The sequence below is a fragment of the Tachypleus tridentatus genome, chromosome 4 (assembly GCF_004210375.1).
Source record: "Tachypleus tridentatus isolate NWPU-2018 chromosome 4, ASM421037v1, whole genome shotgun sequence".
Classification (NCBI taxonomy): domain Eukaryota; kingdom Metazoa; phylum Arthropoda; class Merostomata; order Xiphosura; family Limulidae; genus Tachypleus; species Tachypleus tridentatus.
The window spans coordinates 39,932,209-39,945,586 of NC_134828.1; the positions used below are offsets into that span (position 1 = coordinate 39,932,209).

The window sequence follows — 13,378 nt, forward strand, 5'->3', positions numbered from 1 at the left end:
TACTGAAGGATTTGTGACAAAGATTGTGAAGTCATTACCAATACACATTTACTTGAATTTTATTCTGTTGAAAAGTATAAAATGCCAACATGACCAAAATTATTCTAATCAAACTGAAGAAAAATTGCTGTCTAAAGAAGATATGAGAGATCAAGAATATGATAATGGAGTTAAAGTAAAAAGGAACAAATAATGGTATTAAAAAGACTTATTTATATTCAAGAGATTTTTCCTTGAACCATGCAATGAACACTCTCTGAGTCTGTATTTAGCAATGCAGCCAACTGTTGAATCACTGCAATGATATATTTTAGAATTGATTCAAGGCATGTAGGTGTACTGTTATGTCTCAAGTTGTTGGAAATTATTGCTATATGATGCTGCACAGATAAATGTGAAGCCATTAGATGAGATTCGGCAACAATAACAATTTCCAAATCTTGTGTGTGGCATGGTATTATTAATGAAATCAATCTTACTGCAAGCAACTACAAAAAGCACAAATATTTTTCTTTTTGTCAGTAAAGAGCTGATTAAAAATTTGTACAGGTTAGAGGATACAATGAAACAAACAGAAAAAATGTAAAATGTTGACATGTTTTCCAAAATAACAGCAGAGTCCCTCACAAAAAAGAATATATATATTTTTTTTCATACACAACTTAAACTGTCTATAAAACTACTGAATCTATGACAGTGAGGTTTCAATAGTTACAAGGGCTTGCTGAAACACAGATATCACTTCCCAACAATTTTATCATACAAAGAATTCCTTTGGTTTTTGCTATTGATACTGTAATTGGAAAAAGATCTTTCTAAATCTTAAGTTTACTAAAACCTCTCTGATATCATTCACGATGGAAATAAATGGTTGAATGGGCAACAATTTAACTAAGTATGAAATTTTAATATGTTTTCATTGCTTTAAGCCCACAACATGTAAATTTACCTTAGCAAAAGCAAGGAAAGTGATAATTATAGATAAGAAAAATTCTGAATTTATACAATAGCTATGTGTAGACTGTTACTTCAACATTTCCCTAAGCCTTACAGTCCTATCATTTTATTGCAAAAGTAATTTTTAATGCACTGCAGAAAATAAAAAAAATACTGGATGTTAGTCTGAAACTTGAACTAATTTTTCTAAAAACTATGCAGCATTTAAAGAATAAATTTTCTTCTTATTTTTATATGTGATATTTGTATGATTTCATAGTTTTGAAAATTTGAAAATATTTCATTGTAACACTTTTTTTGAAAGGAACAATTAAAATGCCTTAATTTCTTTTACACTTCAATTACTGCTTTTTATGCTTTCCTATATTCTTTTATAATTGTTCAATAAAATTCTTATTCTATATGTTTTCATTTTAAAAAACAATGTATGAATTTTCAGTCTGTTTATGATCTCTGGCATATAATATAAAATAATTTTAACTATACCAAAATTATAAAAAAATCAACTTTTTCAACTGTTAATTGGAATGCTTTCATCAATTTAACATGTACTAAGTTTCAAACCTATTATATATTAATTTAACTACTTTTTTACATTTTTTTTGGTGAAAACATGACCTAAAAACCAGTAACCTTGACAATAAAACTTGATGCCATTGAGTCAAATATTATATGCAGTGTGTCACATTGTTCCATGAATAACATTTCTTCCATTACACTTGAAGTGTAAAATAACATATAACATTTTGGAACAACATGGGACCTATTGGTCTATCTCTGCTGTTCCATCCTTTACACTAAATTGACATATTTAAAAACATAAATAAATAAAAAATCTTAAAGCCAGCCCTTATCATTCACACACTTATCAAGTTTTTCTACTCTCACTTAAATTTACTGCAAGCTTTGAGAAAAAAAGAGGGCTGCAAATTTAGCAAATTCCAGTAACTTCTTGTCCAAATTTGGATATATTTTAAAAAAAATATTTTAAAACTTGTACAGATTTACATTATAAAAACAGGTATTGATTGTACTTACATGCAAGCTGCAGTGAATCTTGCTGCAACCAAGTTTTAGTAATATAATAATACTTACATGTACAGACTACAGCCAAATAACCTAAACTAAAAATATTATGACTTTGCAACATAATGATTTTATTCTTTCACATTAACACTTTAAATGCTTATTGTAGATAGTAGAAGTGATGTGGAAAATAATACAAACTAGCAAAAGATTTATAATCTACATTTAACTCAGAAAATTAAACCACATAACTTTTATTAGTACTTTTACATTTTATCATAATGTGAAGTATTACAATTTGAAATTATAGTACTCAGACAATGAATTATTGGTTTATCAATGAATAGCTAATGATTGTAATGGTTGTAACATTACAAATATAAAAATATTTACTACAAGACATTTGTACAAAACGTGCAAGAAGCACAAAACTGTTTTTGATAGTCTCAAAGTAGATCAAAATTTAGAAATATTAATAAATCACCTTAAAAATTACAGAAACTTAACATTAAAAAAATTCTTACTTCCTGAGAAAATCATGTAGAGTTGTATGTAATGACTGGGGTATGACAGGATGCATGTCAGTGACTAATTCTCCTTTAATTAGAGAAAGAAGAAGAATACCCTGCAAATACATATGCCATAACTTAGAAATATTTAGAAAAACATAATGCAAACAGTATAGCTGGAAAATTGTGTTCAAATTTCAGGAATCCTTTGAGATTTTTTTCAGATTTAAACAAAAACTGACAAGAACCTTTAAAAAAAATTGAAAGTAACTTGTAAACTGAGCAAGCTCATGTTTTCACTCAAATAATTCAGTGTTAAAGTCATCAAATGTAGTTTATATATTTAGTTCTCCCTACTCAGAGAAAAGCTGCATTGGGTCCATTAAAAAAAACTTGTTAATCCCTGTTAAACAACTTGTAAATATAAGAATTCTGAATAATGCCCTAAGGGAATATAAGATTCCTTTCCATGAGTTAATCTTAATAATCAAACATACAAGTATTAATTAATGTCAGACTGTTTGCTGGTTAACCTTTAACTTATATTACCAGAAACAAACACACAGATCTTTATAAGTATTTAATGTCCAATGTTTTCATCTTGAAAACACATTTTTTCCCAGTACACATTAAACAAATATTTTTATCTAATTCACATTTGCTGTCACTTTCAATCAGCTGAAGAACTTTACTGGATACATAACTCTTCTAAACCTAAACAAGTTTCAAATTTTGAGTTTATTTTTGTGTATCAAGTGAGGACAAACTACTTACTTTTTATTTTGGGCTTCACAGACAATGTATTGAACAAGATATGTATTGAACAAGATACTATTAAGTTTGTTCAAAATTATTCATGGTCTAGATTTAAGAATTTCAAACCAAAGTCTGTCACTCTCTATCTTACCATTCTAAATAAATATTTAATATTCACATATTAAGATTCTTCTGATCATTTTAAAAATAAGCTACTAACAATAAACTTAGATTTTGGGGTGACTTATTTTAAATTTATTTTTAAAAAATAAGTCATATTTTAATAAATGTTTTTTACTGTGTGGTATTGGTCTTAAACCATTATTCAAAATATTTAATCAACCATTAATGAAAACTGTTCACTAAAAAAAAGATACTTGGTAGGACTAGGGAACACACAAATAAAATATGAAATTTTCTTTCAATATGATTCTGTATACAGTTGTTACAAGTAAAGTATATCCATTTACTTTTAATAATAGAAACTTAAAAGAATTACAACTGTTGATTGAGATAATTCCATGTCTGTTAATATTACTCTAACAAGTGGCATCTTCTGTTACCTACCAAGCGATAGATATCAGCTTTTTTCCCTCCTCTACCCACAGAAGGGGGATAATCTTGGTCTTCATTTTCATTTTTTGTGGAACAATAAAGATCATAGAACCTACAAAATTATCTCTCATAAGCAAATAGTAAAAAAAGATGTGATGACTTAATATTTAACTTAAGTTAATGAGAACTATGTGAAATGACTATCAGAGGACTGCTCCATAATAAAGTTTTAAGTGCATTATATTTTCAGCTTCATTGAAAAAATCAGCAAAAATTACTCTGGAGCTAGTCAATGGACAGGTATAAGCTATAAACATTAAAAGAATGAACAAAACACCTTAGTTGTTGTTACTTCAACAACATCCCTTTATATATGTAGTTAAAATAAAAATACACACATAAAAAGACAAAAAGTAACAAAAACATTAACATGATTTTTCCTAATTTTAGTCCAAATGCCATATAATTCTACCTTAGCAAACTCACTTATTTATCTAAAGCAATCCTTTAAAAAACTAAATGACATCTTTAAACTTCACAAATATCAAATAAATCACTTGGACTATGAAAGAGGTTTAGAGCTAGCAGTAATTTGAACAGTAGAGATATGTTAATCTTTAAAATTTCATAAACTACAGATTAATTGAAAAGTAAAAACAAATAATGACTTCAAACATATTGTGATAAAAGATTATCAATAAACTATCCTTAGTAGCAGTTTTTTAAGATGAAGAGTCTGGTAAAGAATTAACCAAAAACTGTTAGTACAGGTTCCAAATAACAATAAGGCAGTCTACCTAGTAGTAATTCTCAGCTTAATCAGCATTAGTTTCTAAAGTGTAATATCTAGTTAATGGTCAGAGAATAGGATTAATTACTGAAATTCAGAGAACAGTTGGTTAAAGATAAATCTTATGTACTTTTGTCTGTAACCAAATATTTTTAAACATTCTAAGTTATGTTTCTCAATCAATAATAACATGGCTAGATAATAAACAATTAGCTGTTAAGTGTCTTGCTAACTTGCATATTCAGAATTGCCTTTATGTAATGTATTCAACTCCCTGTAGTAACTTTAACTTGATCCAAACAAGGGGTGATGAAATATTTTAGAAGTTTTTAAAATTTTAATTTAGGTTGTGAATTTTGAGTAAATTGCCACTGACTTATAAAAAATCATTCCAAAACAAGGTCCACAGAAACAAGTGTACAAACAACAAAGTTTTCATATCTTGTGCTAAAGACTATTTTTCTGGCTGCTGGAGCAGGTAAGAAACACATCTATATTAAATGGAAACAAGGTAAAAAAAAAACCTAAGAGCAACACATGCCAGATAAAAGTTCTAGTGTTCTATCTCCCAATGAAACATTACCTACAACAACAATCATTCCCCCTATACATTTAAAATAGATGCACACCCAACTTATATTAATTTGTGCAACTCTCTCTACAATCCACTAAAACAAGTATGAACTCACTACATAACAGCAAATACAGGAACAGACTGACACTGTACAAGACGTACTGAACAATTGTTGTGGTGGGTAACCTTTGTCTAAGTGAAAAAATCAGTACAAGTTTAACACCTTTCAAAACTTTTTTTACAAGGATGCCAATTATGACTAGAAGACACATACAAAAATTCAGAAATATTGATAAAATATATACTTAACTACGGATATATTCTACAGTGTATACATTATTATACTTCTAAACCAGTTTAAGAGTTTTCTTTCTTAATTATAAGTGGAAAACACTGAAACTTCTAAACTGATTTTTAAGCATTTTCTAACTTTGCTTTTATCTTTATTTGATAAAGTTTGATCAATATATGAACACTCTATTTATATAAAGATGAAGCTAAACTTTGGTCTGTTTTTTTATCTAAAAAATTAACATATAAAACTAAAGACATTTAATACATACTCTGTTACTTAAGATATATTATTGAAAAGGTTTAGGTAATAAACAGCAATCACAAGATGTAGCAATGGGTAGCATGTTTTATCTACTTTACATGGCAGTATTTGTATCTGACAGAAATACCATTGTATTTTGGTATTATACAATCAACTACAACATTAATATAACTTTAAACCATTAGCTCATTATTGCTTCATTGTCATATACTTCTGGCACACTGTGAAAAATATCCTGATACCCATACAAATAGTCCTGCGTCAAACCTTATTAACTTTACCAATGTAAGAATACAATGCAAGACAAGATTACACAGTTCCTGTGATATTATCATTGTTTCTCAGTGCTTTAAATGAAGCCTTAATTATTATGAAAGCAATATGATTGTAATGTATATTACAATAAAATACCATTACTAAATTCTCCGATTGCTTTTCAAAAGGATAGATTACTTTGGTCTTTAACATATAAAGTGCAATCTTTTGTTTTAAAATTGTAAATTTTTAAATCTAACTAAAGAAATATGACCAATGTTAGATCCTAAAATATTATGCCTAACAACAGATCAGCCAAATGTATACCTAGTAGTAAAGGTATTTTACAAGGCATATTATCTAAAAAAATCACTTGAAACAAATAACTACTAATTTGTAAGGTGTATTGTAAAGTATGATCAGTTGAAACAAAAAACTAATACAAATTCTTAACATATCTGTTTGTCATAACAGGATCAACAGAAGCAGAAAATTTTCAAGTGTATTGTCAATTTAGATAAGCTGAAAAAATAACTAATAATACTTTTTGGGATGTATTGTAAAAACCCAAAATAAGGTATTGTGGAATAAATAACTACTAATAATTTGTAGGGTGTATTGCCAAAACCCAAAATAAGATATTGTGGAATAAATAACTACTAATAAGATTAGCTGAAATAACCATTAATAATTTCTAAAGTAAGATGTCAAAGTAAAAAAATCAGGAAAAAAAAGATACTAATTTCTGTTAGTAATCTCTTAAGCAAAATGCCACATTAAACTAAAGGTCAATAAACAAGTGCTAAAACTGTTGTGTCTACGGTGCAGTGTTTTACACAGATTAGTTGAAACATGTTATTACAATAATTTCTAAGGTATGGTTACTAATAGAGATTAGCTGAAATAAATCACTACTAGTAATTTTCTAGTTGTGGTGTCTAACAGGGTAACTGAAACAAATTACAACTAGTTATTTCTAAGAGGTGGCATCTAATACAGGTGAGTAACTACAAGTAACTAATACAATATTTAATACAACTACTATTAATTTTTAAAGGAAAGCTGAAATTTATAACTAAAAGTGATTTCTTAAGTGCTGTGCGTAACTGAATATTGGCTGAAATAGATATTTAATAATAATTTCTGAAGTGTGGTGTGTGCTAAAGGTCAGCTGAAATAAATAACTACAAGTAATTTCTAAGGTATGGTGTCCAAATGAATATTCAACTAAAAGGCGTGTCAATAGCATTAATTTCTAATATGAGACATCCTTTAAATATTAGCAGCAGATTATTACTGGTTGTGTCTAATTTAATGTCAGCCAAAAATATAATAAGCATTACTTGTAGTAATTTATAAGGCTGTTGAGAGAACAATACAAGAGGTTATACCACACTAATAAAACAGAGAAATACAAACAACTTAGGGGCAAGTGTTTAAAGTTTTATATAATATTAAGGCAAGTCTTTGACTTTTACATTTTTAGATATGTCAAACTATACGTACAAGCAAAAACACATATATTATTAATGTAATGAATTTGTAATTTTTCTATTTTCGATATCATAAATCTTTAAATAGAAATTAACAGATCTCACCTCTTGTCTACACTAAAATCAGCAACTCTTACTAAACCTGTGTTTTCTATGAATACACTTGTGTCCTGAAAATAATAAAAGTGTTTGTGACTTCCATAAACACATTACTAAAGTCATAAGAAAACAATACTTGTAACAAAGGTCTTGCTACTAATGGTTTCTTCACTGCAATTACAATTAATATTATCTATGTTTTATTAAAATTGAAAAGAAAACAAAGATTAAAAGTAAAAAAAAACTGCCAAATGTTACTTCATTTATTTATCATATATATTTAACATTATCAAAATAATTTTACTTTATCAATTAATAAATGATGTAATATTAAAGTGACACCTCAAAATACAACAATAGCCTAATGTTTCAACAGCATTTTCAAGAATGTTATTGCTGATAGTTTACAATTAAGTTTTACTATCACCTACTGGTTTGTCCTTAACTGCAAATAAAGGTCATCGTATGAAAACAAAAACACTTCAGTACAAAAAAAACAATATATCACATCTCCAGCCAACAAATCCTAGTTCAAAATTATAACCACTAATAGCCAATATGTTGTGATGTTTATTTTATAAATTTCATTTTTTTATATACTTCTAACTCTTTAAATTTTATTAAGCTAATGAAATATACACAATCTTATAACTGATTGATTAATTTAGTGTTTTATGGCACAAAGCAGCTACGCTATCTGCACCAAACGTCCAGTAAAAAGGTAAAAATAAATTAAATGTAGTAAAATACATAAAAGGAAATGAAGGTAAAACAAAACACCATTGAAAAACAGAAAAAGCATAAAACCAATGTTGACACTTAGTCTACAATGTTAAGAGAGAAAACAGAGTAAGAGAAGATGTAAAGGACTTTCTCTAGCATAATGGTAATGATCATAACCTGCCAGGAACACTAACAGGTAAGTACAAGAACCACCGTCAGTTACCCAAAGTTGGCCTTTCCAGTCCTAGTTCCGGGTTATGTGTCATAACAGCCATTATCAAAAGGTAAAGTAATAAAAGTTGTAAAATACATGTAGCAAAATCGTAATAATAATTATCCAAATGTTCAGCAAAAAGGTAAAAGTAAAATAAATGTAGTAAAATTCATAAAAGGAAATGAAGGTAAAAACAAAACAGCAATTAAAAACATAAAATGGCATAAGACCAATGTTGAAATCCAGTCTACAAAGTTGTAAAGGACTTTTTGTAGCATAATGGATATGATCATAACCTGCCAGGAAGACTAACAGGCAAGTATAAGAACCACTGTCAGTCACCTGATGTTAGTCTTTCCAGTCCTGGGTTATGTGTCATTATGGCCAGCACCAAAAGGTAAAGTAATAAAAGTGTTAAAAGACATGCTGCAAAATTGCAATAACAACTCACCAGGACGACTAACGGATAGTTCAAACAGCAGCGTTAGTCACCTGAAGTTTGCCTTTCCAGTCCTGGTGTCAAGTTATTTAATGTTTTGGCCATTTTCCAATTTCAAATTGAACTAGAGAGATTGTGACTCTTAAAAGGGAACCACAATTAAAAAGGTATAATGAATAAATATCAAACACTTAAATGAGATTAAAAAGATTAATGGCCATTAAAAAACTAAAAACTTTATCAAGGTGGACAGTGTCACCATCACCAATAACACTGTCCGACAGACAAACCCTGGGACAGAACATGTTTCAAATAGTGCCGTCATTGAGAGTCGTAACGATGGCAAGAAAGTAAAATGTGGCTTACAGTGATTTGAGTGTTACACAAACTACACACTGGTGCATCAGTTCCAGATAAAAAAAAACGATGAGTTAAAAAACTGTGACCAATGCGTAGTCTAGTTAGAACAACTTCCTCTTTCCAATCTTTACAGAAGCAAGACGGCCAAAGCCCAATATAGGGTTTTATTTGAAAAAGCTTGTTGTCGCGTTGCTCACTCCAAGTGGACTGCTAGCTGGCACGGAGCGAGCCTTGAATATAGGACCATAGTCCATGTACGGAATAGGCACAGTTGTGAGAGTGCCAGAGCAGATAGATTTAGCTGCCGTGTCTGCAAGCTCGTTCCCTCAAATACCAACGTGGCCTGGTATCCAGAAAAACTGGATAGAAGTAGATGTTAATGAGAAATGGGCCAGTCGGTTTTGAATATCAGCGAGAACAGGGTGCGAGCAAATGTGAAGCAATTATAAGGCCAGTAGAGAACTAAGCGAGTCAGTATAAATAGTGCAGTCAGAGTACTGCTCAGCTTCAATATGATCCAGGGCAAGAGATATGGTGTATAGTTCAGTAGGGAACAAAGAAGCTGTAGAGGGGAATCTGTGTGCAACCACCGAACCGCAACAAACCATGGCAGAGCCCACAGAATTACCTGATTTGGAACCATCCGTATAAATTGGAATTGAATGATTGTTCGAAAGATGTTCAGTAAATAAAAGATGGTACTTTCAATCGAGAGTATCTGCCTTTTTCAGATGACTTAAAGAAAGGTCACATTTGAGGGCTGTAATAAGCCATGGATGGGCTGACCAGTGGATTCTGCAATGTTATCCAAGGACAGATCCAATTCATCCAACTGCACCAAAAGGAGCAATGGCAGATCATCTATTCTGAAAAAGTAAGGCCCACTGAGGAAGGAAAACACATCCCCAGGTGGGATGCTTTGGTAAGGAACAAAGTTTCAAACAATATAGTAAAGACAGTTGCAAACTGCAAAGGTGCAGAGAAGGTTCATGAGATTCTACATATAAGCTTTGAGGTGCAGAAAGCCCCAGTGCAGAGTCGAAGTCCTTGATGATGAATGGGGTCCAGCATCTTTAAGGCCAAGGGTCTGGCAGAGCCATAGACCATTGATCCATAGTCGAGTTTTGATCAAATAAGAGCATGTTATATCGTTAACATAGAACATCGATTCGCTCCCCAACTGGTAGTAGATAGGACACGGAGGATGTTCAGTGCTCTTACACATTTGACCCACAGATGCTTTAAGTGTGGTATAAAGATCAGCTTACGGTCAAAGATAAGCCCCACGAACTTGGTCTCAGGGATCACTGGCACCAAAACTTCACCGATATGGAGTTCAGGATCAGGGTGAATACCCCGTTGGTGGCAAAAGTGCATGCAAACGATTTTAGAGAGAGAAAAATTAAAGCCATTCACCATAGTCCACTTCAGTACACGATTGAGGGCAGTTTGTACTTGCCGCTCAATATATCTCATATTCGACGACTGACATGAAATGTGAAAGTTGTTGACACAGAGCCCATTTGCAACAGTGAGAGGGAGTTGTTCAGTAATGGCATTTATCTTTATACTAAAAAGTGTGACACTCAAAACACAGCCCTGAAGGACCCCAAGTTCCTGTACAAAAGAACGGGAAAGTGTCAAACCCACACAAAGTTGGAATCTCCTGTCCATTAAAAAATAGTTAATAAACATAGGTAAATGGTCACGTAACCCATATATATGGAGGTCTTGCAAAATGCCATACCTCACGTTGTGTCATAAACCTTCTCAATGTCAAAGAATATTGATGCAAGATGTTGTCGTTTGAGAAAGGTTTCTCTGATTGATGTTTCAAGTCAAATTAGGTGGTCCGTGGTGGAGTGCTATCATAGGAACCCACACTGGGTGGGCAAGAGGAGGTTGTTTGATTCGAGGAACCAAACAAGATGAGCATTAACCATCCTCTCTAATGTCTTACAGAGACAGCTCATCAAAGCAGTTGGATGGTAGTTTGAAGGAATCTTGGGATCTTTCCCAGGCTTAGAGAAAGGTAAGATAACAGCCTGATATCAGGCATCAGGAAAAAAATTCTCCTGCCAGATCCAGTTAAAAAGAATTAGAAGAATATCAAGAGAAGCAGGAGAGAGATAGCGCAGCATGTCATAGTGTACATCATCAGGAACAATAAATGTACTGCCAGACCAATGAAGGGCCATTTTCAGTTCCACCAGTGTAAAGGGATAGTTACAGTCAAAGAGACAGTCAGTTCAAAAGGAAGAGGTGAATGCTCTGCCCAAGTCTTGATGGCCAAGAAGGTGGAGGAACAAGCAGAAGTGCTAAATACCTGGCAAAAGCTTTCATCTAGATTATTGGCAATGCTCCGGACATCAGCTACCTCTTGGCCATCACAGAGTAAGATCAAGAAGGGACAGAATTGTAATACCCACTGACCTTTCGAATCCTGTCTTACCCACATTGCATGGGCACATTGGAAAGCGATGCAGTTCAAAGTGTGGGATATCTACGGAAAATATCTCAGGCCCAATTTTTGTGGCTTCTGTGCCAAGTGGCAAGCAGAATCCCACCACAGACGAGGATATCGTGGAAAACGTATATCAAGGTTTTAGGAATACACTGAGCAGCTGCTTGTATAATATAGTCAGTTACTGGTGCCACACAGTTGTCTATTGATGGCTGATTCAGGGTGGCAAAATCAAGTTCAGCGAGAGCAGTGAAAGTGGTCCAGTCTGCCTTATCCAGCTTCCACCGGGGCACACATGTAGGGTGGCATCGACCACGACCAGTCTCTCTCAAAAGTATGCCTAATGGATTATTGTCAATCCTCCATAAAAAATCCAAAAATAATGAAGGGGAGCAAACCGAGAGATCAATAGCAGTAAAGGACTGACTAGGTGCATGAAAATAAGTGGAAGAACCAGTATTGAAAAGAGAAAGATTGTGATCAGAGAGCATACGCTCTACAGAGCGACTCCTCCTATCAATAACAGCACTTCCCCAGAGGAGATGATGTCCATTAAAGTTCCCCAGGATTAGAAAGGGAGACGGCAACTGTTCAACAAGAGCATCAAGATCTGATTGATCATATGTCTCTCCAGAGGACAGATACAGAGAACAGTGATGGTATAACCCAAGGAAACATGGATGGCTATGGCCTCCAAGGGAGTGTTGAGTGACAATGACAGGATGGGCACATGCTGATCAACCAATAGTGCCACCCCTCCATGTACTCGTCCATCACACAGCCTGTCGTTTCTGTACAGAGAAAACTGCCGAATGGTGACTGTATCAGCAGGTTTTAGAAATGTTTCTTGTAAGGAAAGACATACAGGATGGTAGGAAGCAATCAGTGTTTTGATGCCATCCAGATTAGAATGTAAACCTCGACAGTTCCATTGTATCAAGGTGACCATTTTTAATGATGGATAGGCGAAGTGGCTGGAAAACCCTTCTGTTTACGACCACGTCTTTTTTCCTTACTGTCCTTATTCGGAGGAGGTCTATCGACCTCCATGGATACTGCCCTGGGTCGATTGGGCAGGTCTTTGTTGTTGGAAGGGGATTCCAGTGACTGAGAACGCGACCGAATGATTGTTTTGTATCTTGAGGTGGGAGAAAAAGATGTATCTGAGGAATTGCCTGTATTTGGAACCAAAGGATGTGGATCTTGAGGTTTGTTGGAATGTATGGGAGGAACAGAGATGGGTGTAGAAGTTGATTCATCAACCTTTTTTAACCATGCAGGTCAAAAGACTTTTCATTTGTTTTGAGATGATTCTCTTGGAGGCACAAAGAATCATGTCTGCACTCCCACTGTAATTGTGGAACAAAGTGCAGCAGCATATGTCCTAGATGAAGTGGTGACAGCAATTTCCCAGCCACAGGATAACTAAAGCTATGAGTCATTTTCAAATGCTGCACCTCTGTTTCCTCCAACCATTTTGGGCAAGAACGAAAGTAGGAAGGGTGAGAACCATTGCAGTTGACACAATGTGGGTCCGTGTCACACTCACAGGCATTGTGGTCCTTGCCACCAAAATGAGCACATGTCAGGGAACCAAGACATGACGTC

General features: G+C 33.0%; 1 protein-coding gene across 10 annotated transcripts in view; it reads right to left on the reverse strand.

Annotated features, from left to right (window-relative positions):
- Positions 1-13,378, reverse strand: part of Gcn2 (eukaryotic translation initiation factor 2 alpha kinase Gcn2) — a 159,706-nt gene that overhangs the window by 74,079 nt on the left and 72,249 nt on the right. For all 10 annotated transcript variants that reach the window (XR_013027256.1, XM_076497828.1, XM_076497827.1 and 7 more), the window contains 3 exons: positions 7,577-7,641; positions 3,816-3,915; positions 2,508-2,608 (listed from right to left, as the gene is read on the reverse strand). Coding sequence is in view for 9 of the 10 variants with exons in the window: in XM_076497828.1 (XP_076353943.1) it covers positions 2,508-2,608; positions 3,816-3,915; positions 7,577-7,641 (266 nt within the window). In the remaining variant the exon portion in view is untranslated. The remainder of the gene's footprint in view (positions 1-2,507; positions 2,609-3,815; positions 3,916-7,576; positions 7,642-13,378) is intronic.